Below are 25,325 nucleotides of genomic sequence, written 5' to 3' on the forward strand. Positions count from 1 at the left end.
TATTAAAACTGGTTTCCAGTCTAATATACATCTTTCTATACAAGACAGAAAATGTCAAGCAGCTAAAGTAACATTCTCTGGGCTCAGATTAAATTTAGCTCGTGCAGGAACACACAGATTAGTATTATCTATGCAAATGAAAAATATAAATATTATCAAAAAAGAGCAACTGCTGAGAAACAGAATAAATTTGGTTAAAAAATAGTTTTCATGCTAGCAAGGAGCCTATGACAATGTCTTATCAGCATAAGTGATTACATGAAAACCACCTAACACAAAAACACTTTAATTAATGCTTTATTTTCCTAAGTTCTTTTAAAAAATGACCAACTTTTCAGCGAAACTATTTGCGTCCAAGTCATTCTTGTTAGTAGCACCAAAAGCAGATCTCAATGAAGCAGAGCGGCATTTGACAGGATCACTCAGGCGGGAAAAGTCCTGAAACACTTACCAGTTTAATAAACTGTACAGAGCAATGACAGCATCAAAAGGGAGGAAAAGCAAACTAGAAGTATAAGGTGACAAGTGAAAGGGGAAGACAGACAGCTGATAAAAAAATAATCATAAGAAATTAAATTTTAAAAGAACAGAAAGATGCTAAAAAGCAAAAACAATAAATAAATAAATCATCAGAGGTAAAGACACATGATTATGCCAGCATAAGAGTATACCTCTTTATTTAAAACTTTGGAGTTTATCTCGTTATTTAAAAGTACTTTAATTAAAAGTATATGGAGAGATATAAATTAAAATGTGGTTAATAATCAACTTATAGAACTATGTTTTAGAATATACAAAATGAAATAAACTTGTTACCTTGATTTCTCTTTGCTCAACAGATTTTTCCCATATTTGTTGATCATATGCTCCAATCTATGAAAATAAATAAAATATGACACTGCATTAAATGCCATCGTTGGTACTCATCCAATAGGTAGAATGACTCTGTTTGCATTACAAGCAACTCAGCATTCATTCAGCACAGATGAGATTCAGCTTTGTCTCAGACTTCTGCAATCAATACTGTACTCAGTGCCTCTCAAAGTATGGTTTCAGGACCAGCAGTTTTAGCACCACCTGGGAACTTGTTGGAAATGCAAAGTCTCTGGCCTCATCCCACAGTTGCTGAATCAGTAATATGACTAATAGCACCCAACACCCTGTGTTTTAAAAATTCCTCTAGATGACTCAGACACACTACTAAAGTTTGAGAACCACTACTCTAGGGAAACTTTTTATGTTTTTATTTTATTTTTAAATCAAAGGGGAGTTTATTAAAAAAGAATTAAAACAGAAACTCTTAAGTACCAGTGTGTACATTGTACACACTTAAATGACTCACAAGAATGAAGTTTTTTTCATATACATCAAGATCACACCATCTTGCTGTTTATCAAAAGATGTTCAAGGAGACTCCAAACGGCATACAAGACTACCATCTTAAACAGACTGCATTTCAAACATGCAAACCTGCCACTGGTAATAAAGCTTTGGAATGGGTGTTCATTCTATTATTTGACCACAAACAGGATAGAAAGCAAGATCATTGAGAATTTAATCTAAAATAGAATGAAAGCTGTCATTTTCTGCACCAGCATTCCTCACTCCTCTCCTGCCATTTTTAGCAAATACTCTTTGTGTATCTTGAAGGGTCTCCATCCCTCTTTGCTGTACAGATGAGAAGCACCTCTTCTTTTGTAGAAATTGATAGATGGTTCATTCCATTCTGCTACCAAGAAGTGCACGCTGCTGCAGTGACATTTCATTGCAACCTGGCTTAGGTTCTTCAGAATCTGTGATCCTATGCCAAAGCCTCTGTAATCACTCATTATGAATAAGTCCTCAGGATACAACAGTGTGCCAATCCGCAGGTCATACGTAAACTAGTACATGGCAACACCAACAACGCTGCGTCCTTCCAGAAGCCGGTGCTCCTTGGGCACTTCTGCAACCAGGCAGTGGTAGAAAGGGTGCTCTCCGAAACCATCCTCTAATAGATCTTTTTCAGTTAATGCCACTTGCTCTTCCATATATTCTTATTTGGCCAGTTCCTTGATCAGCCGCAGGATGTCACTGCAGTGGGTGGCAGGGGCTGGGCAGATGACGAATTTAGCCATTCTTGTCTTTTGCTTTTCTTCCTTTTATGGACCAGGCCCCTGTACTTGAACAGCAGGAGGAGGTGGTTCCTCATTCGTCTCCCAGGAGCGTCCCTTTCTCAGTCAGGCTGGCACCATGACCCGGCGAATCTCTGCAAGCGACGGAAAAGCTTCACCAGACTGAGACTAGCGCGGCACTGGGAATCTTTATTTCAAATAAACACAATTGCTACAGCTCTGGTACCTTCAAGAAAAAACTACCAATAATAAATTTTTTTTTTATAAATTTTTTTTTTCTTAACATTTATTTATTTTTGAGACAGAGACAGAGCATGAATGGGGGAGGGGCAGAGAGAGAGGGAGACACAGAATCTGAAGCAGGCTCCAGGCTCTGAGCCATCAGCCCAGAGCCCGACGCGGGGCTCGAACTCACGGACCGCGAGATCGTGACCCGGGCTGAAGTCGGACGCTTAACCGACTGAGCCACCCAGGCGCCCCAATAATAAATTCTTTATGGAGTTATTTTTAAAGAACAAAATGTCAACGTTTTACAGAATTAAAAATTCATAAACATGTAGATCACAATTACCATGTGGGTTACGGTTTAAACTGAAAAATAAAGTCTTGAAAGCAATTGAAGACACAGGGTAAACATCAAGTAGTAGAATTCCTTTTAGCTTCTATGCCCATCATTCTCAGATGCTGGAAAGTTCTCTGAAGTACACCTTCAGTGGGGCAGCATGAAGAAACCACTCTTATGGTCCATCTCAGTATTAAGAAACTAAATACTAAGAAACTAAGTTTCCCCTTAGTTCCCAATATCCAACAGGACACTGAAATGGGTCAATAACTTATAGTTTTAACTAAGGATTTTCACTTTTAGCATTAATTGAAAATTAGAATCCTGAGAAATTAAAACTATTTCAAATAATTACAATTAAGAGACGAAATGGACACCAGAAACAGAGATATTATGAGGAAATTCAGGAGAGAGCACTTTCTGACTCACAACATCATTCTACCTAAAAGTCCTCTTATTTACACATTAAAAAAAAATCTTGTTTCAAGGGGTGCCTGGGTGGCTCAGTCAGTTAAGTGTCTCACTCTTGATTTTGGCTCAGATCATGATCTCACATTTTGTGGGATACAGCCCCACATCAGACTCTGTGCTGATGGGGTGGAGCCTGATTGAGATGTTCTCTCTCCCTCTCTCTCTCTGCCCCTCCCCCTGCTCGCACGCACACATGCGCACGCTTTCTCTCTGTCTCTCAAAACAAATAAACACTCAAATAAAAATCTTGTTTCAAGGAATGAGAAATCGAGAATACAGGAACGATTTAAAGACAGACATGAAGGGGGCGCCTGGGTGGCACAGTCGGTTAAGCATCTGACTTCAGCCAGGTCACGATCTCGCGGTCTGTGAGTTCGAGCCCCGCGTCGGGCTCTGGGCTGATGGCTCAGAGCCTGGAGCCTGTTTCCGATTCTGTGTCTCCCTCTCTCTCTGCCCCTCGCCCGTTCATGCTCTGTCTCTCTCTGTCCCAAAAATAAATAAACGTTGAAAAAAAAAATTAAAAAAAAAAAAAAGACAGACATGAAGGAGGTAGAATAAAATGATTACATGATTCTGTAAGAGCCCTTCATTTTGATTATTCTCTCTCAGACATTATCTTATTCATACTAATTTCTCTGGTCCTATTTAAATCCTTTTCTCTTTTTCACTGCTTTCCTGTGACTCCTTTCTTATTTTTAAAATCACTGTGTGATATAATATACCCTGAAAATTAAAATCTTAGAACACCTAGACCAAGCCACATGGACTGAACAACTCACTTATATGTAACCGAATCTGCCATGAGTGTCTCTAAAGCAGGGTAGATAATCAGTAACCAACTGGTTGGACTTAGTGGCAGAGCTGACCTGCAGTGACTAGATGTCCTTTACCCTCTTAAATTCTGAATTCAATCAAACAATCATCTTCTTTAAAATCAGAAGAGGTAAGTATGGGGACATAGATTCCACAAGAGTAATTCTGCTCTAACTTGATAATTCAGAATGACTGGGATTAATTTAATCAAAACTTACCTTTAAAATGTGTAACTATTTCAATGGTACTGTATACTTTTTAGTGAAACAATAACCAAAACTAAAAAGCAATAGGCACTAATTTGTTTTAATGATTATATTGGCAGTATTTGTTTGCATGTACAAAAGCATGTACTAAATTCTAAAGAGAATTTTAAAAAGAACTATATTTTTTATTTCAAGAGGACTCAAGAATATGGACATGGAATCAGGAATATAAAATAATGTATATGCAAAAGACCAAATCAGAAATACATGTTAATTGTTGGCCTACCTAGGTTTGATACAATCCCAGTACACTACTCAGTAGCTCCAGGCTTAAAAAGGTTAGGAAAGTCTAATAAATCTTGAGGTGAAGCAGGGGCTAAAAGGAGAAAAGCTTTTTGAAGGCTGAGGTACTTGTAAATAGCATCATGTAACCCTAAAAAAAGGGCAGTGGTGGTGAGGGATGTTCCTATAAAAAGGATATATATTCCTATAAAGAGGATAAAGATGGCTTATTTTACTGGGGAGTCCATTTTTCCCGCAAAGATTTAATGGGTTAGAGGAAGAACAACTTTTACTGTAACAGAATGTGGGATCTTAAAACAAAAAACAAAAAACAAAAAAAACTAGAGAAGCATCACTTTCAATTACAAGCAATTAAATGTCTCTCCAAGTGGAAACATCAGTTTTCCTTTGCAGCAGACATTTTTTGTTTTAAAAAATACCACCAGAATGGACCCTTTAGTTACATAAGCAAATAGACTACTTCCCTGAAAAAAATTGTGAGGGTGCTGTGAACCTAAATGCAGGTGCTTTAGATGTTCGTGGCTCTGCTTAGTGATGCATATGCCATTAACAAATTACTCTTAAATAGACATTCAGACCTAATTGCGTCTGAAAATTGCTTGGTTTTTTGGGATATGTGTGTAGCACATCAGAAGTATCGTGAAATAAGGGTGGTGACAGGATACCAGAAGGGCAGGGAAGGAATTCTCAAGACCCCTTCTGGTCTAAAGCCTCATTTAATTCCACGCTGCAATCTGTCACGATAAATCGGAACCCCAGTGGCTGAGTTCAAGCTTTTCCCCTGAAAGAAACATGATCTTATGGTCAATCATCACAGAGCAAGAAAAGAAGTGAAACTCAGACTGAAAAACAGAAGAACCACCTTCTCAAGACTTAGGGTCAGGGATGAAGAATAAGCTGCAGAGCTATGCTAACAAAATTAAAAAACAAATAATTCAATACACTTTCCAAAGATTCTATTCTACACACAAACACTTGGCAGACTTGACTAAGTCACCTAACCTTAATAACTGTTGTTGTTGTTGTTTTTGTATTTCTTCTACATAAAATTAAGTCACAAAGCTGAGTTCAATTATAGTTCTCTGCAAAAGATCAGGACAAAAAAATTACATTATTTTTTAAATGCCATATAAAAAGTTAAAGGAATCTCAGCAGTAGCATTTGTCCAACAGAAAAGAAATTTAATCAGATAATATGTTCTTAAAAAAAAAAAAAAAGATAATATGTTTTTCCACCGAGAAAAGAATGTTATGTAATATTTTGGCTACTTCCAAATTTCAGTTACTTCCTCTCTGTTCTCCCCTGCCCTCCACTGTTTGGATGTTTAGAAAAGTGCCCCATATTCTATGGAAACAAAGGGATATACATACAAATAATGCTTTGTTGGTAAACAGACCAACCTTCTGTAAGGTACCTTACAAAATACCAACGTAATTAATGTATGAGTAGTTATATGGCTTTCAAACCATATTCTTCATAACTGACCATCTATTTCAAGGAGGAAAAAACACTTTCTCTCGAATTATGAGAGACTACTTTGAAATCCTGATTTACATTTGATGTGCAGGCAACCATTTTGTACACGTTAAGAAAGTTCATTATCTGCTGCAATTTTATTAACACTCTGGTTATTACTCCCACAGATTCCATGAACACCTAAGCCTCCGGTGTACTCTTACCCAACCAGAGCTGACCTACAGTTAGCTTTTTTTTCACCTGGTTCCAGACCAAACACTTTGCCCTCTACAAATCATTCTGTATCTGTAACATTCTATATCTGTAACATTCTGTATCTGTAACAACAGGTCTGGCAATCCTGTATTGATTTGTTACAATACTTCCCATGACAGTAAGGGGAACTCTAAACTTTCTTCCTACAGGCTTTAATTCCTAATTACTGTGAGCATTACCTCTCCTGGCAGAACATATAGCTAACCACTCCAATTACTAAGATTGAAGTCATAAGATGCAAATGTCTTCATTTCCTGTCTTCTCCATCTCTAGCATCCGTGTTCTCATCTATTACTTCTAGTATTATTTTCTTTCCTCCTATTTTGATAAATAAACTTTGAGCCTTTACAGAGGTTGACTGATTAAAAAAAAAAAAAAAAGAAGAAGAAATTGGGGCGCCTGGGTGGCGCAGTCGGTTAAGCGTCCGACTTCAGCCAGGTCACGATCTCGCGGTCCGTGAGTTCGAGCCCCGCGTCAGGCTCTGGGCTGATGGCTCGGAGCCTGGAGCCTGTTTCCGATTCTGTGTCTCCCTCTCTCTCTGCCCCTCCCCCATTCATGCTCTGTCTCTCTCTGTCCCAAAAATAAATAAAAAACGTTGAAAAAAAAATTAAAAAAAAAAAAAAAGAAGAAATTGAGATACTACAGTAATATCAAGTGAATTAAAATTGAATCAAATGAATACTATAGATACTTTCTGACCTACAGAAGACTATCATAAAACGAAAATGTAGGGTGCCTGGGTGGCTCAGTCAGTTAAGCGTCTGACTTCAATTCAGGTCATGATCTCACGGTTTGCGGGTTCGAGCCCTGCGTTGGGCTCTGTGCTGACAGCTCAGAGCCTGGAGCCTACTTTGGATTCTGAATCTCCCTCTCTCTCTCCCCCTCCCCTGCTCATGTTCTCTCTCTGTCTCTCAAAAATAAATAAATGTTAAAAAAAATTTAAAAAGAAAATAAAAAGAAAATGTACATGTTATAAATCTGAAACTAATGTGGCTAATGTTACATTAAGTATATCCCTAAATATATATAGTAGATATTTAGAAAGATACATGAAAGCCATTATTAATAGAGATTATCTAAAAGAAGTATAGGAGAATACTTTTACTTTTTTCTTTACATCATATTCCCCCTCATAATAGATATGTACTACTTTTGTAAAGATTCTAACCCAAAGTAATTTGAAGTAACTGTCTAAGAAATTAATGTTTCTATCACTAAATAGTATGTTTACAGGGAATCACCTACCTCTACCTATCATCAATCTAATTTTTTATCTTCCTGTACACTGAAACAAAACAAAATGGAGAAGGGGAAAAAGAGGGGAGGACAATGAGGGGAAGTCAGGGATAGACAGGGATAAGGAAGGGGAGGATTGGTGGGTGGAGAAAAAGAGTATCTTTGTCTAGGTGTCTGCCAGAATCAGCTCTGGCTTCTAAGGGAAAAAAAATTGTAATGAATATGATGGTATCAAGAGTACAAATGTTAAAACCTAGATGATGATGAAATGGGAAACACACATCACTAAGGAATTCTAGAAAAGAAATGTTTGAAAAACAATTTGAAAAGCTACTCTTAGGTGATCTGATTACCCCTTAGGTCATCACATTCAGAATGGCAGTGGCTCAAATATCAAGAGACTAAAGAAAAGGTGTCTTGCTTCAAAAACGTAGTTACCAATAGTTTAATTAGAATAAGTGCTTAGATAAAAGATTTAGAGTTAACAAACAGACATAAGCAGGGCAAATGGAGGCCCAGATTTGCACACATATTTTAAGCACCTCCTTTCCTTAGAAAATGAACACATACACCATAATACTATATATCAAAGTCCTACTTTTTCCTACTTCTATCATGCTCAGTTTCGGTTCTTGGAATCTCCTTTCAGAAACTCTGAAAAGCAATCTATTAATTCTCACAAACATCAAATTTAATTCAAAAAGTTAACACAGAACCCAAATCCCTTCTGAGTTTGGTCCACTCAATAAACTTAATCAGAGGCCAATCATGTGCCAGGACAAATGAACCTTTGATAGCAAAAGTGTGTGTGTGTGTGTGTGTGTGTGTGTGTGTGTGTGTGTGTGTGTGTGTTTTAATATATGAAATTTATTGTCAAATTGGTTTCCATACAACACCCAGTGCTCATCCCAAAAGAAGCCCTCCTCAATGCCCATCACCTACCCTTCCCTCCCTCCCACCCCCCCCATCAACCCTCAGTTTATTGTTTTTTTTTTTTTTTAATTTTTTTTTTTAACATTTATTTTTGAGACAGAGAGAGACAGAGTATGAACGGGGGAGGGGCAGAGAGAGAGACACACACAGAATTGGAAGCAGGCTCCAGGCTCCGAGCCATCAGCCCAGAGCCTGACGCGGGGCTCGAACTCACGGACCGCGAGATCGTGACCTGAGCTGAAGTCGGACGCTCAACCGACTGAGCCACCCAGGCGCCCCTGTTCTCAGTTTTTAAGAGTCTCTTATGCTTTGGCTCTCTCCCACTCTAACCTCATTTTTTTCCCTTCCCCTTCCCCATGGGTTTCTGTTAAGTTTCTCAGGATCCACATAAGAGTGACAACATATGGTATCTGTCTTTCTCTGTACGGCTTATTTTACTTAGCATCACACTCTCCAGTTCCATCCACGTTGCTACAAAGGGCCATATTTCATTCTTTCTCATTGCCACGTAGTACTCCATTGTGTGTGTGTATGTATGTGTGTGTGTGTGTGTGTGTGTGTGTGTGTTAAGAACATGACAAGGATACCCTCAGGGCAAGAAGCTAAAGAATCTCTTGAGACCACTTCTCAAAAAGAAAATAAAAGGAAAGATGCCTGTGACCTTTGTGATTCTTTCCATCTCTATACTGATAGTAAATATATTCTAGTTTATTCTGTGACTATATTTTTGTACATACATCATCAACTAGAAGACCCAAATAGGTAAAGGTCATGTTGCTTTTATACCTACAAGTCTCATATTTTAATAGGGATTTATTTTTTTTTTAATGTTTACTTATTTAGAGAGAGAGAGAGAGAAGAAGAGAGAGAGCAGGGGAGGGGGAGAGAGAGAGGAGAGGAGAGGAGAGGAGAGGAGAGGAGAGGAGAGGAGAGGAGAGAAAAGAGAAGAGAAGAGAAGAGAAGAGAAGAGAAGAGAAGAGAAGAGAAGAGAAGAGAAGAGAAGAGAAGAGAATCCCAAGCAGACTCCTTGCCATGAGCATGGAGCCTGACCCAGGACTTGATCTAACAAACCATGAGATCATGACCTGAACTGAAATCAAGAGTCAGACACTTAACCAACTGAGCTATTCAGGGGCCCCAATAGTGATTTAAATAGCTACACAACCAAAGATCATTTTTACCTTTGAGTCTTTTTTTTTTTTTTAATAAAAACAAAAGTTATCAATCAGAAAATACCCTTTGTTATATTTGGAGTGTTTGTGTTTAATCCTTTGTTCTCTCACTGCCTTAGCTGATTGACTTTTAATGTTTGCTGACAGGAGTAGCAAGGACCCCAGACTGTGCACCAGAAGTGGATTATCATCCTGCCTCCACCATGAGAAGTCTTATGGTCTTGGCAAGTTTCTTGACCTCTGAACATCTGTAAAATGGGGACAACAAAACATACTTCACAGAACTAGAATGTAAAAAGATAGTGTCTGGTATATAGTTGGTGCTCCTTAAATATTAGTTCTTTCCTTTCTTGGTAAATCAATTTCTCTAGGCTTCAATATCTCATTTTTAAATTGATAAAGTGGAACTATACTTAAATTAATTTATAACAATATTTATATTCACTAATGAGGATTTGGATGGCCATAATTTTTTAATGTATGAGTATGTGGTGAGAAAAGACTCATTACAACTATGAAAAAAGAAAGAACCAATGAAAGTAGCTATAAATGCCTGGGCAAAAGGAACAAAGAAGAAAGCAGAAATAAGCTGTGGAGACAAATGTCATTTTGACAATTAAAAAGTCAATGTTACACTTTTTAAAGAATTGTTTACAACTTATAAATTAAAACAGGGCTGTCAACACTCACGATCTAATCTGCCCAGATATCTAAACTATATATAACTTGCATTTTCACAAATTTGGTAAAAAAGAAATTAAAGCATTGAGCAATATAACAAAATTAAAGTTACTATGGACATTCTGAAATTAGACTTAATATTTCTGTTCATATCACTAAACCATACTAACGAAACTATTAGGGCCACTTCCATCAGAATTGTTGATTAACCTTGAGATAAATACATACTTGGTATTAGTAGAAACTGATTTTTTAGACTTCTTATAACTTTTAATTCCAAAGTATAGCTTTCAGGGCTTAATAGGTTTTCACTGTTCTTTGATCATAACTACTGACTTTCAAACAAATTTCTTTACTGAATGCCTGGCAATATCTCTCTTTTTTTTTTTTTTAATGTTTATTTATTGTTGAGAGAGAGAGTGCGAGTGGGGGAGGGGCAGAGACAGAGGGAGACACAGAATGCGAAGCAGGCTCCAGGCTTTGAGTTGTCAGCACAGAGCCCAACACAGGGCTCAAACCCAGGAACTGTGAGATTATGACCTGAGCTGAAGTTGGACACTCAACCAACTGAGCCACCCAGACGCCCCTATCTCTGAGTCTTTATAACTGCTCCTGAAGAGCCTTGTTTCTAATCTACTATATTGCACAGCAATTCCCATTACTTCTCCATTTTCGTGCTCTCTTGTTCTATTCTCTTATTTCTTCACAATGTCCTATTTTTTTTAATGTTTATTTTTAAAAGAGAGAGAGAGAGCGCACACATGCCAGTGGGGGAGGGTCAGAGAGAGAGCTGTCAGCACAGAGCCTGATGCAGGGCTCGAACTCACAAAAAGTGAGATTATGAGCTGAACTGAAGTTGGACGTTTAACTGACTGAGCCACCCAGGTGCCCCCACAATGTCCTATTTTAATCAAGATACTGCCCAATGTTTCTGATTGCCCACTGCATGCGTGCACATGCACCGCCCCCCCCCCAATACCTAGAGAGGTCAGACACTCAGGTGACTTTAATAATGAGGAAATATGAGGAAGTTGAATCATTTAATTACACAATATGAACTATGAATGAGGATGATGTCAGACAAAAAGGTGTGGTCTGAGGATATGGAAAGAGCTAGTAACCCTTCCAAATGTAAAACAAGTACCAAATTTTTTACCAAATCTTTAATTCTTCTGAATCAACGTTTTCTTAGAGCTCTAAAAAACATGAAAAGCCAAATCACAGAAGTCTTTAAATCCAATCATTAAAATATTTCACCACAATTCTAGTGTTATTTAGGAAAGGGAAGACATGGGTAAGTATTCAGAGTTAAGATATCTTAATTGGGGAAAGAATTCTAAATCATGGAATAAATATGAATAATTATAAGCAAAGAGTTTCTTTGTAACCTTTGCTTCAACTGTCCTTTATTTCTTCTGCTATTTGTTATTAGCAGAATCATATAATCAATAGTTTAAGTACAGGAAAGAAAAGCTGCTTGAGTAGAAAAGCAAATAAAAAAATAAAACTTTTAAAAAGATTAAAATCTTTGGGGGGGGGAATACAACTTTTCTTTTCTTTTTTTTTTTTTTTAATTTTTTTTTTTTCTTCCACGTTTTTATTTATTTTTGGGACAGAGAGAGACAGAGCATGAACGGGGGAGGGGCAGAGAGAGAGGGAGACACAGAATCAGAAACAGGCTCCAGGCTCTGAGCCATCAGCCCAGAGCCCAACGCGGGGCTCGAACTCACAGACCGCGAGATCGTGACCTGGCTGAAGTCGGACGCTTAACCGACTGCGCCACCCAGGTGCCCCGAAAATACAACTTTTCAAGAAAGAAAAGAGATTTCTAGAATCCAATCAATTATGAAATACATTTCTAGGTAGCCTCTGACATTCAGACGTAAACATCAAAGTCTGAAAACACATTCTCATCTGGAGATGCTAGAATCTAGGTAATTAGCAAAGATTCTATTCATTATAATAGTAGTTAAAGCTATTTAAAATCTTCCCACATATTTTGTCAATTTATGCATCCTCTTAAAATCACACCCTTTCCTGCATTCACCCTAAGAATAGTGTATTACAGGCCACATACATATAATCAAATCATGACCAATTTCCTATTGCCTAGGGAAAACCAGTTAATGATATAGTAAAACACTGACTCAAGTTTAGAAAAAATATCTTTAAGAGTGTTCATTAATTCAACAAAAAGAAATGATTATAGTAGAACTTGCCTCGAAGAAGTTACAAATCCAAAGAAAAATACTCAGAGAATTAGTTATAATTCAAAGCAGAATCAAGTAAGTACTATTGTACTATACACAAATGAGAGTCTGAAAAACAGCAGTACTTGTAAGGTAAAATGTACAACAGGAAACTTACGGGATGGGTAACTCAGTTAAGCTTTCAACTCTTGATTTTGGTTCAGATCACGATCTCACAGCAGGGAGATAGAGCCCCACAACAGATTCCGTGCGGGGTGTGAAGCCTGCTCAAAATGTTCTCTCTCTCTTTCTCCCTCTCCCATGTTTAAAAAAATTGGGGACAGGGGTGCCTGGGTGGCTCAGTTGGTTAAACATCTGACTTTCAATTTCAACACAAGCCATGATCTCACTCCCCAAGCATGGAGCCTGCTTAGGATTCTCTCTCTCCTCTCTCTCTGCCCCTCACCCTGCTCGCACACTCTCTCTCTCAAAATAAACATTTAAAAAGGAAATAAAAGAATGGCAAAGAGAAGAAAAAGAATAAAAAAAAACAACACTGTTGGGAGCTATAAACCTACTAGGAATTATGGCTAGAGTCAGAGTTGGAAAGGTATAAAATCTGAACTAGAGTTGGGAAGGTATAAAATCCAGAACTCAGGGGGCACCTGGGTGGCTCAGTCAGTTAAGTGTCCGACTTTGGCTCAGGTCATGATCTCATGGTTTGTGAGTTTGAGCCCCGAGTTGGGCGCTATGCTGACAGTTCAGAGCCTGGAGCCTGCTTCAGATTCTATGTCTCCCTCTGTCTCTGCCCCTCCCTTGCCCATGCTTTGTCTCTCTCTCTCTCTCAAAAATAAATAAATATTAAAAAAACAATAAAAATAAAATAAAAATAAAATCCAGAATTCAGCAGCAAAACCTAGGTGTTGGGACAATTTGTGGCTAATAATAATCTAGGGAAACAGAATGGCTTAAGGAGATCAATAACAAAATATTAAGAAAGACAAATATCCAGCTGGGGGGCAGACGTATCAAAGCCAGGTAAGGAGATTTAGAAAAATTAGTCAGGCAAGAAGAAAAGTGGGACAATACACTATAATAAAAGCCAAAAGAGGAAAGAGTTTCAAGAAAGAAGGTAAAATAAGAAGAGCTGAAAATATTGAAATGTTCTGAGGTGGTTAGGCAGTTAAACATGTTCATCTCAAATAATCTTGATCTCATTTAAATAGTAGGCAAAGTCATTAGCCAAGATATGGAAGCTTGGAGTTTGGAAAATGGGGGATAATAAAAAAGGTAAACAGCAATCATTCCTTTTACCACCAAGACTCAACACTCCAGGATCAGGAGGGGAAGAATTAAACACACACATGCACACCCTGCCACCAAATACCTACAGTATGCCAGGCATGATGCTATCACCTGGCAACACCCCTCAGTAAGTCTTCAAACGGTATAGCATCATTTCCCTTTCCCCATGCCTTTCCTGAACAATTCAGTGTCAACATCATTAGATAGGGCAGAGCCATGGGAGCCCAAAGCAAGGTCTAACACATAGGTGTGGCTAGGTGTGGGGTACCAGCCCAAGTGGGGTGTAGAGCAGGGGCTTGTGGTGTCAGGGAACTCAGAGCCTGAGCAGGGTCAGGAAGATGACCATATTTTGGGGTTACCCAGCACAGACAGGGTGTTAAAACCCATGCAGGGTGAGGAAGATCCTCACTTGGAGAACATCTATCCTAATGTGGGGTGTCAGAGCCCAAGAAAGATAAAGAGGTCTACAATAAAAAGTTTGAATGGGATGAGAAAGGTATCCATATACAGAATGAGATGGCAGCTACAATGGGAGACTGGTTACATATGTGGAGACTGAGGGCTCAATAGACTGAAAATGTTCACTGTGTTTATTCAGAAATCTCTACCTATAAACCTATTAAAGAAATAAGAGAGGAGCACCTGGGTGGCTCAGTCAGTTGAGCATCTGACTCTTGGTTTCAGCTCAGGTCATGATCTCAGGGTTCGTGAGTTTGAGCCCTACATCAGGCTCAGCACTGCTGGTGTGGAGCCTGCTTGGGATTCTCCCTGTCTCCCTCTCTGTCTGCCCTTCCCCTGTTCTCTCTCTCTCTCTCAAAAATGAATAAATGAATGAAATGAATAAAATAAAATAAAATAAAATGAAATAAAATAAATGAATAAATGAATAAACTTTAAAAAAAAACCTTTAAAAAAAAGGAAATAAGAGTTTACTTTTTAAAAATTTTAAAAAACGTTTATTTTTGAGAGAGAGGAGACAGAGCACAAGTGGGGGAGGGGCAGTGAAACAGAGAGAGACAGAATCCAAAGCAAGGTCTCCAAGCTGTCAGCACAGAGCCCGATGTGGGGCTCAAACCACGAACTGTGAGATCAGGACCTGAGCTGAAGCCAGAGGCTCAATCAACTGAGACACCCAGGCATCCCAGTAAGAGATTATCTCAACAACGTGAATGCTATATGTAGTCAGGGGAAAGGCTTAAAAAATAAATTATGGCATATTTATACAATAGAATATTATGCTCATTAAAATTATGTTTTAAAGGTTATTCAGGGGCACCTGGGTGGCTCAGTCAATTAAGCATCTGACTATTGATTTTGGCTCAGGCCAGGATTTTACGGTTCGTGAGTTCTCACTGTGCTGACAGTGCGGGGAACCTGCTTGGGATTCTTTCTCTCTCCCTCTCTTTCTGTCCATCCCCCAATCACATGTGTACTCTCTCTTTTGCTCGCTCTCTCTCTCAAAATAAATAAATAAACTTTAAAAAAGTAAAAGGATATTCAGTAATGTGAGAAAATACTTTTGGTATGTTACATGAAAACAGGATAATAGAAAAACTAGATACAATATGATCCTAATATTGTTGGGGGAAATTTCACAAGGTTAACAGTAGGGCAACTGTGTGATTTTACTATATTTACCTGCATTTTCCAATTTTCCTATGATAGACATGTATAACTTTTAAATCATAATAAAACCTCATTTAAAAACATCAAGAGAAAATGAAAGCTAATCACAGTAATAACAACTGTTAGGCACTGGACTAGATGCTCTTGAACACATTTTCTCATGGAAAAATACTGTTAAGAAGGGCAAGTTGTTAAGAAAGCAATTGCCACTGCACAAAATCAATTTAATTAAGTCTCACTATGAAAATAAATAAGGTTTTTCCTATGAGTTACAGAATGGAAATTTCAGCTAATAAGTTCTACCTTAATAAAAAAAGAAAAAGTTAAAAAAAAAAGTTATACCTTAACAATAAAACTGTCAAAGTTGAGTACTATAAAAGGGCAGACAGATACCAATATCCTGGCTAGGATATAAGGGGGAAAAATGGGTTAAAGAACCAAAATGCTAAAATATATAGTACCCCAGAAAACAACATTCCATAAGGGACTCTTGTGGCAGAAGGGTAACTTAAATTGCATTAGGTGGTGAGGGAAGGAATTCAAATGGTTCACACAGGAAAGGGAGGCAATGGAGGGAAGGGAGCCCAATAAACGGCTACATGGTAGAACTGGGAGAACTCCAAGTTCTGGGAGCCAAGGAGAGAAGGCCATCATCAGCTTTTTGACCTCTATAGCAACCAGCAGGGACTGGCCATGGACTGTCTCATCTGACTCCTGTTCTCTGTTCCCCCTCAGTTCTCAAGAGATTAAAAAGATTAACCCTCAGAGCTAGTGAGATTTACTAGACACAGTGCAGATTTCAGGGGTCCCTCAATGGTCCTCAAATGCCGAGCCCCATCTTTAATAAGAAACTAATTCTTTAAGATTAAAAAAAGCAAGTACTTAGTTGATTCAATACCTATCTCTCATGTATACTTAAGTAAAATCATTAAATCACTAAGCGTAAAGAACTAAGAACCTGCTATACTGTGTGTGAGGGGCACTCTCCAGGACCAGGTCACTGTTATTTGATCCTGCAAGAAACCCTTCTCCACGGTGATCCAAAGCTAGAGAGCTGACCCAAGCTGAGCCAATCAGGTTCTCTCCCCATTCAAACGTCAGATCATCAAGAGAAACACTTGGATGGCTAATAGAGGAGAATAAAATTAAACAACAAAGTCCTACAGACAAGTTTCTAGAAATTCTGCTGCTAAGGGGCCCAACATAGGGCTGGTTTGCCTTTCTTTCCCAGGTGTTGGCTGTTGCTGTTGGCGTAGTTTACATGCGTAGTGAAAAGTAGAAGCAGAACACAGTGGTGTTTTTTCCTGGCCCAACTTTAATGAGAACATTGCTGTTAATGCAAACCAACACCATTCTGCATAATTTACAAAGATTGTTTATTTTCCAACTTGCTGGTACATGGCAGTACATTCTCAGTGGATTTATTAATCAATGTACTGCCCAGTTAATAACCTTTCCCAAGAAGTCATCTTGGCAAAGACCATTTAACTTCTGCTTTTCTACCTAGCCAAACCTTGCATCATGAATTGTGCAGACCCTGCTAATGACAGAAAAAAAGATCATCACTGGTTTTTATATTAATCACATGAAATAATTCAAATATGCCTTACTTCATCAATTAAGCAGAGGGTCAAGACACATTATCCAGGGTAAATACTAAAGTTCTATTTAACAAACTTGTAACATATCTCCCCAGGTTTTAAACCTTTTATATAGACAAACCCTTAAAGTTTAATTTAATTAATAATTATCTGGGCTTTTCATTAAGTGTTATCTCAACAATTCGTTTATTAAATAAAAATGTAATTTTATTAAAAATAGTTAAAATAATTATTAAAATGATTTAAAGTGGCTTTTTTTTTTTTTAATTTTTTTTTTTTCAACGTTTATTTATTTTTGGGACAGAGAGAGACAGAGCATGAACGGGGAAGGGGCAGAGAGAGAGGGAGACACAGAATCGGAAACAGGCTCCAGGCTCTGAGCCATCAGCCCAGAGCCCGACGCGGGGCTCGAACTCACTGACCGCGAGATTGTGACCTGGCTGAAGTCGGACGCTCAACCGACTGCGCCACCCAGGCGCCCCTAAAATGGCTTTTTAAAAGCTATTTACTACTTAAAACAAACAGGTTAGTTAAAAAAAAATAAGGTTTCAGTTCTTTAGCTTCTAAATCATTGAAACACAGTAGAAGACCAAATAACAAACTTTATTCTCTCTTGATTTTACCACTAACAGCACTGTTCATATTTACATGTCAAACTTAAGGGGAAAAAAACTTCAAAAAGACATGAACTTCATCCTCCCACCTAGTCCAAGAAAGGGCTTTCACTGACAACAAAGGTCACAATTCTCTTAGCCAAATATGCATTTATAAAAATTAATTTACTCAGTTAAATAATAATGACCAAAACCAAGCTAGTCATTGTATGTACAAGTGTAATGCCTATTTCATGGGGTTGCTGTGATGACTAAATGCATGTAAAGACTTAGGAAAGTGTTCAATAAATACCACCTGTTGTTATTCAACCAGCACAACAACCATGACAGAGGAAGCTCTGGGCCAACTACTTTACTTACACAATGTCATTCGATTCTCGTAACAATCCTTGAAATAGTGTTCCAATTTTTTTTTTAACGTTTATTTTATTTTTGAGACAGAGAGAGACATAGCATGAACGGGGGAGGGTCAGAGAGAGAGGGAGACACAGAATCTGAAGCAGGCTCCAGGCTCTGAGCTGTCAGCACAGAGCCCGACGCGGGGCTCGAACTCCCGGAACGCAAGATCATGACCTGAGCCGAAGTCGGCCGCTTAACCAACTGAGCCACCCAGGCGCCCCAGATAGTGTTCCAATTTTAAAGAAAGCTGAACAGAGATAGAGAAGTTCTATAACTTGCCCAAAGTCACAAAGACAGCAAATGACCAAACCAGATTCAAACACAAGATGAGCTGGCTCCAAGGGCCTTATTTTTTGTTTTGTTTTGTTTTGTTTTCCTGATTGATTTTTAAGTTATAAGACTCACAGTGTATCCGTGTGTGGTACAAATACAAATTGAGTCAACATAATGTTTACTTCAAAAGCTCTCAGATACTGTGCTAGAACTTTCTTACAAACTATTCATAAGTCAACATTTTCACTCCAATTTTAAAGATAAAAAAATTGAGTCTCAGAGAGACTGAAACAACTTGCCCGGGGCGCCTGGGTGGCTCGGTCGGTTAAGCGTCCGACTTCGGCTCAGGTCATGATCTCACGGTCCGTGGGTTCAAGCCCCGCATTGGGCTCTGTGCTGACAGCTCAGAGCCTGGAGCCTGTTTCAGATTCTGTGTCTCCCTCCCTCTGTGACCCTCCCCCATTCATGCTCTCTCTCTGTCTCAAAAATAAATAAACGTTAAAAAAAAAAATTAAAAAAAAAAAGAAACAACTTGCCCATGGTCAGACAGCTTTTAAGACATAGAATTTGGACCCCATCTACAGATACAGTTGCCCATTGGCTGGCTGGCCATTACGTAGTCTTACCTTCCTAAGATAAATCTTAATTGTCTTTTCTCAAAAAAAATAGCAGTCTGTAGAAACTGCTATGCCTTAATAGCAGAAACCATTTCAAACATTTTTTTTAGAAAAGAATTAAGTAAATATATCACCTATTTCAGACATATCCATCCTTCGACTTGCCAAGACTTGTTTTTTTAATAACCACACACCCAAGAACAGCTATCACTTTTTCTTTGTATTCATGATTATAATTAAAAGTCCAATATTACTACTTCTTTTGCAAAGAATAGGCTAAATGCCATCCTGGAAGAGTGGGAAAAGTTCCCACCAAGGCACTTCACGTAGACTGAGGGGGACGAAAAAAAAGAAACATTTCCTTAAAATGAATATATATTTATATTGTCCTCTCAACTGTACTGTTTAACTATAACAGGTATTGGGCATGCTTTAACACAAAAATGCAACTTGTTTTAAAGTTCAGCCCACCTCGTAAATTCCTTAAACAGGGTTTCATCAGTCTAGTAAAACCAAAAGGAAAATTCCATAAATGTCTTACTGCATCAAACTGTAGATTAAATATTTATTTTATACCTTTTATTGCCCAACCTACAATGATGAAAAAAATGAAAATATTTTTTTGCCAACTGACATCTATTATTTGACATGTTTTCTTAGATGGTCCAGAAAGGGGAAAGAAAATTCCAGGACTACTTCATCAATTATCATCACACTTTGAGGAAAATGGAATAATAGTTCATGATAATAGGTAAGATCAAGACAAAAACAAAAAAACAAAAAAAAACAAACAAAAAACCTCCTACAACTCAACTAGTAATAGCAGAGTTAAAGCAGGAAATGACCAGTAATATGCCAATCAGCTAAGATTGATTATTTTTTTTGTGTGTGACAAGTAATTAATCTCTTTTCCTTTTGATTTTACCTGAAGAGGCCTAAATTTTAAATCACAATTCAAAGACTTTATTTTGCAGGATATAGTCAGAATCTTCGAGGAAACCAATACTTCACATGGCAAGGACCATGCCAGTTTAAGTCTCTTGCAGGATTTCCAAAGCTATAGTAATGTCATTCAATATAGACAATAAACAATTAATGAAAAGAAGTAGCCAGGCAAATTAAACCACAGAGACACTACTTCACATCTACTAACGTGGCCATAAATCAAAAGGACAGACAATAACATGTTGGCAAGGATGTGGAGAAATTAAAATCCTCATATATTGTGGGACTGTTAAATGAAGCAGCCACTCTGGAAAATAGTTTGACAGTGATGACCTGATAATTCCACTCCTACTTATCTACCCAAGAGAAATGAAACTCAATGTCCATACAAAGATCTGTACATAATTGTTTATGTCTGCATTATTCATATTAGTCAAAAAGTGGAAACAATGCAAATGTCCATTAATTGTGAACAGATAAAAAAATGTGGCACAATGGGATTCTACTCGGCAATAAAAAAATTTAAAAAAAAGAAGTACTCAAACATGCTACAACTTGGGTGAAATTCAGAATCATCATGTTAAGAAGCCAAACACAAAAGACCATGTATAGTAACATTCCATTTATATAAAATGTACAAAAGAGGCAAATCTATAGAGACAAAAATAGACTAGTGGCTACCTCAAGGTGGGAATGAGTGACTACAAACAAGAAAGAAGTTTCTTTTTAGAATGATGGGAATGTTCTGAAATTAGATTGTGGTAATGGCTGCACAACTCTATAAATTTAGTAAGAATTAGTGAGTTGGATACTTAAAACAACCGAATTTTATGGCATTTATTTATATATCAATAAAGCTGTTTTGTAAAAGAAGAAATAACTATATTTCTGTAAGATTTCTTTAACATGACATTTAAAGTGATAAACACACACACACACACACACACACACACACACACACACACAGGCCTTAGATCTTAGGGGAATTTGGAATGAAAAAACTTTTCCATCAAGTTTTGACTCCTAGCAGGCTATTCCTCTCCATCCAGAAGACTACTTCTGTTTTTTGTTTTGTTTTTTTTTGGTGCCTATGCTACATTATTATTAATTAATGTTAATCTTGGCCTAACATTCATTTGCATATTGGTAAGATTTACTTCCCAAAGGATTTGAGATATTTAAACGCTATGTGGTGTAAATTACAGTTCATTGCAACTGAGAAAATAAGTTGTCAATATAAAGAAACTGTTGGCTCAGTTGGAGGAGTGTGTGACTCTTGATCTCAGGGTCATGAGTTCAAGCCCCACACTGGGTATAGAGATCACTAAAACTAAACAAACTTTAAAAAAATATTTAAAAATTGTCTATGCTGTACAAATAGTTGCTAAATTTGCATTATTTGGAATTTTAAGGTTTATTTGAAAATATGCAAATTTTCAAATAAAAATTAAAATTATGTGACATTTCAAATAATTGAAATTATTAAATAGATAATTTTTGCTTGGATGACCAGGTAATTGCTACAATAGTAAAGGGTGAGAATGAGATTTTTTTTTTAAGTTTATTTATTTATTTTGAGAGGGAGAGAGAGAGAGAGTACAAGTGAGTGGGGGAGGAACAGAGAGAGAAGGAGAGAGAGAGAATCCCAAATAGGCTCGGCACCAGCAATGTGGAGCCCGATGCAGGGCCTGAACTCATGAACCATGAGATCATGACCTGAGCTGAAACCAAGAGTCGGACATTTAATCGACTGAGCCACCCAGGTGCCCTGAGAATGTTTTTTAAAGGCAAGGCTGTAAGCAGACTGAACATCTGGGCAGGCCATTTATATAGTGACTGGAGCACTTAAAAAAAAATAAAACAAATGAAAAAAACTTCTGAGCCTGTTTCTTCAGTAATGTTTGGGAAACTGGACCATGATGTGTAATTCATTGAGCACAACACTTGGTATACACTAGGTGTTTAAATTTTGTTTTTAACCCCAGCCATGTCTAGAATTACACAAAAATATCATATAATTTGGAGAGAATCTGTGTAAGTGGACTTCATCAAAGTGATCTCTCCTGAATTTTTGGATCAACACTGAAATAAAAGTATGAGTTCTTGATTCCATGACATAGTATTTCAAATACAATGGAGAGCTGAGTTAATTTCTGATTTTTAGATACGTTGAACTGTGGTATGAACTTGCAAATAGAAATGATAAGTAATTAGGAACAGTTTAAGCTATGAAGGAAGGATTTGAATGCTTATATTAATTAGACAACAGCAATTATTAAATTGAAGTATTCATTGGAAAACCAAGCTCTCTTAGCCTTCAATTTTGATTAGTTCAGCGGGGCATTTCTCTAAGCATCACAGGTACAAAAACAATTTCAATAAAGGAAATTTCCAAAGAACAAAACATCAGGAGATGGAGTCAACATACTATGAAAACAAATTAAACCTGAATACCTGTATCTAAACATTGGGGTTTTTTTTCAATTTTTTTAAATGTTTATTTCTGAGAGAGAGAGAGAGAGAGAGAGAGAGAGAGAGAGAGAGAACATGAAGGAGACGGAATCCAAAGCAGGCTCCAGGCTCTGAGCTGTCAGCATAGAGCACGACATGGGGCTCGAATTCACAGACTGTGAGATCATGATCTGAGCCAAAGTTGGATGCTTAACCAACTGAGCCATCCAGGTGCCCTATGAACATTTTTCAAACACCCCAAGAATCCCTCAACTTCTTATTTCTCATTGTCTGCATTTCTATGCAGTCACTTTTGCTTGGGGTTACATAAATGAAGATTTTCCTCATTCACAGGAATTTGTAATGTATCTCCAAGTGAATAAAAAGGGAGACTTGTGCTAATATGCATCAAGACATTAACCAAGGATACTGTACAGATCAGACTTAATATTTATCTCCATTTTGATTTGATTTTAAAAATCCAACCATATCAAACTACAGTCTGTTGACACCATAGTATTTACTTTCAGGGAAAAAAAATCATTCTATATTAGAAATGAAAGCAATTTTAAAAAAATGAACCTAGTCTTATTACATGTCCAACTTAAGACATTACCGTCTTTACAAAAAGAAATTAAATTAGAAAATATATATTCATTCTAAAATAATTTGTTTTATTATTTCTTTGCAAAAAAAAAAAAAAAAAAGGCAGGAGAACTAATTAGTAAGGGCACAGAATTAAATTCCTATATTTAAACTCCAGCCTCATTACTTACCAGCTCAATGAGTTCAGTCAAATTACTTTGAGTTCTCTGGGTTTTCTCATTTATGATAGTAGACAGACATTTCAGAAGAAATTTCCCATTTTTTCAAAATCTCTCCCCTAACCTTCCCCCTCAAGAAATCAAATAATAATAACATATTTATTAGGAGTTTTGTTTGAGAAACAGTATATATAAAAATTATGCATAACTTGAAAATAAATGTAGAAAAAAGTGTTGGTAGTGGGTGATAATCATTGAAAACAAACAACTTAAACACTACCCAAGATGGCAATAAGAGGCTATGTCTAAAATAACCATGGACTGACTGGGACCCAGCTTGGATGGAAGGTCCCACCACTGGTTGATGGAAGATATTAAGGTCTCTGGTTTCCACTCCCTTGTCAGTCAAGGCAATTGATATTGTTAATAATAGTAGTAACAGTAACAATAACGAGTTAGCATTTATTATTTATCAAGTACCAGACACATGTTCCATGTATTAGCTCATTTAATCCTTAAAACTCTATGAAATAGACATTACCGCATCCCTATTGCACAGTTAACAAAACCTTAAATTGTACAAAGCTAAACGTAAGCAGCAAAATACAGGAATTCAAATCCAAGTGACTGGCTCCACAGCTGAGCCAGTAGTTACCCACCAGTGATTTCATTCACATTCTTAACAAAACCCACCCATGTTCTCTTTCTTGTCTTGGCTCTGATCACTAAGAGGTGTCTGAAGAGTGGCAGTTAACCCCTAACTGCCATCAGAGACTTCTGTCTCTCATGTCTCTCCCTGGTTGCCTTCCTAGCAGGGGAGCTATCAGACCCTGTTAAAAGAGCAAATGAAAATACACGAAACTTCATGAAGTCCAACTTATTCAGCCCTAAAAATATGTAAAGCAGTTAATATATTAATCACAGTACCACTTTGAGGATTGAATGTGCTAACACATACTGAGCTAACAACAGTAACAGACACATAAGAACTCAACAAAATTATCTATTATGTCATTGGATGAATTACCCAATGCTTCCTTTTCCCGCATACTGCAGCATGAGACAAGGAAGGAATGCATATGCCTTATCTACATTCTTTCAGTTTTTATCATAGGATATATTCTCGTTTGTTATTCTAAAACATAACCTGACTAAACCACATATAAGTAATATGAATCAAGACTACAGTACCTTCCTTGTTTGCATATTTCTAATAGTGTACTATAAATAGCATAAAAATGTGTATCATATTTTTAAGGCAATTTAAATGCCAAGAGTATTACCATATCTTGGTTAGTTAAGTACATTTGTATTTTAGAAAATAACTAACATTATTGCTGTTCATTCATTCATTTGAAATAAAGAATGAGACCCTGAAACAGATCTAAATCTGTTCAATTATTCAAAATCAAATACATTAATTTGTTTGGCTTCCTTCCATTTATCTATATAGGGTAACATTACTATGGAGAAAAAACTTAAGATAAATTGCTCCTGGGTGCTTAGTCCAGATTCCTCAGAATTACAATCTAAGGGAGCTGGTCCACTGTCATCATTGGTCAAGAAAAGTTATGCTGTAATTGTAAGAATCCAGGCGGCTATAAAACTGCTACTGACTCAAGTATGCCTACAGAAGTTATACCTTTAATCTTAGTATGGAGAATTAAGGAAAAACTCTGCAGAAGAAGAAATAAAATATTCACTTACAGATTTTAACTTTATAATGAACTATTTATCTAGATACTAAGACTGTACAAAAGTACTAATTTTTGTCAAGTGGCTTGTAAAGGATTTGCAGTCTTATGCTGTATAGACCTGTATTAACTTCTTGTATTAAGAAGACAACTGAGGCTTTAAGAAGGGTCAGAAAGTTCTATACCTAGTATTTAGGGGCAGAACCCAAGTTCTGACTTACAACCCCATGTCCTTTCAGCTGAACCACATTCTTTTATGTAACTTGGTCAGCATTTTCCTAAGAATGTTCCACAAGCACTTGGGGAAAAAAAACCCAAGTCAAACAAATTGAGAAATGATATCTTCTTTGCCTCTTAGGTAGTAAATAACACTACACGTATTTGCATAATAAAACCCTGTAATCAGAAACTTGTTTATCTTTGTCTAGCTCAGTATCTCCCAAACTCTTTGATCACAAAATCCCTCTATTTTGCTAATGCCTACTGACATTATTCAGTATGCACTTTGGGAAATATTGCTATAGGCTAAAGCATTATGTTTAGCACTTAATGTAATAAATATTCAGCATACAGACAGAATTTCACACATTACCATTAAATAAGTTACTTGAATTAGTGTCTAACT

The 25,325-nt window shown here is 37.2% G+C and overlaps 1 protein-coding gene and 1 pseudogene across 3 annotated transcripts in view; both read right to left on the reverse strand.

The window, feature by feature from the left end:
• PHTF2 (putative homeodomain transcription factor 2) overlaps positions 1 to 25,325 on the reverse strand; it is a 129,084-nt gene that overhangs the window by 56,014 nt on the left and 47,745 nt on the right. For all 3 annotated transcript variants that reach the window (XM_086696851.1, XM_086696850.1, XM_086696852.1), the window contains exon 3: positions 817 to 873. In XM_086696851.1, coding sequence (XP_086552977.1) covers positions 817 to 873 — 57 coding nt within the window. The remainder of the gene's footprint in view (positions 1 to 816; positions 874 to 25,325) is intronic.
• On the reverse strand, positions 1,224 to 2,309 carry LOC112866773 (diamine acetyltransferase 1 pseudogene; annotated as a pseudogene).

Source organism: Puma concolor, chromosome A2 (genome assembly GCF_028749965.1).
Source record: "Puma concolor isolate L17-30 chromosome A2, mPumCon1.1.hap2, whole genome shotgun sequence".
Lineage (NCBI taxonomy): Eukaryota > Metazoa > Chordata > Mammalia > Carnivora > Felidae > Puma > Puma concolor.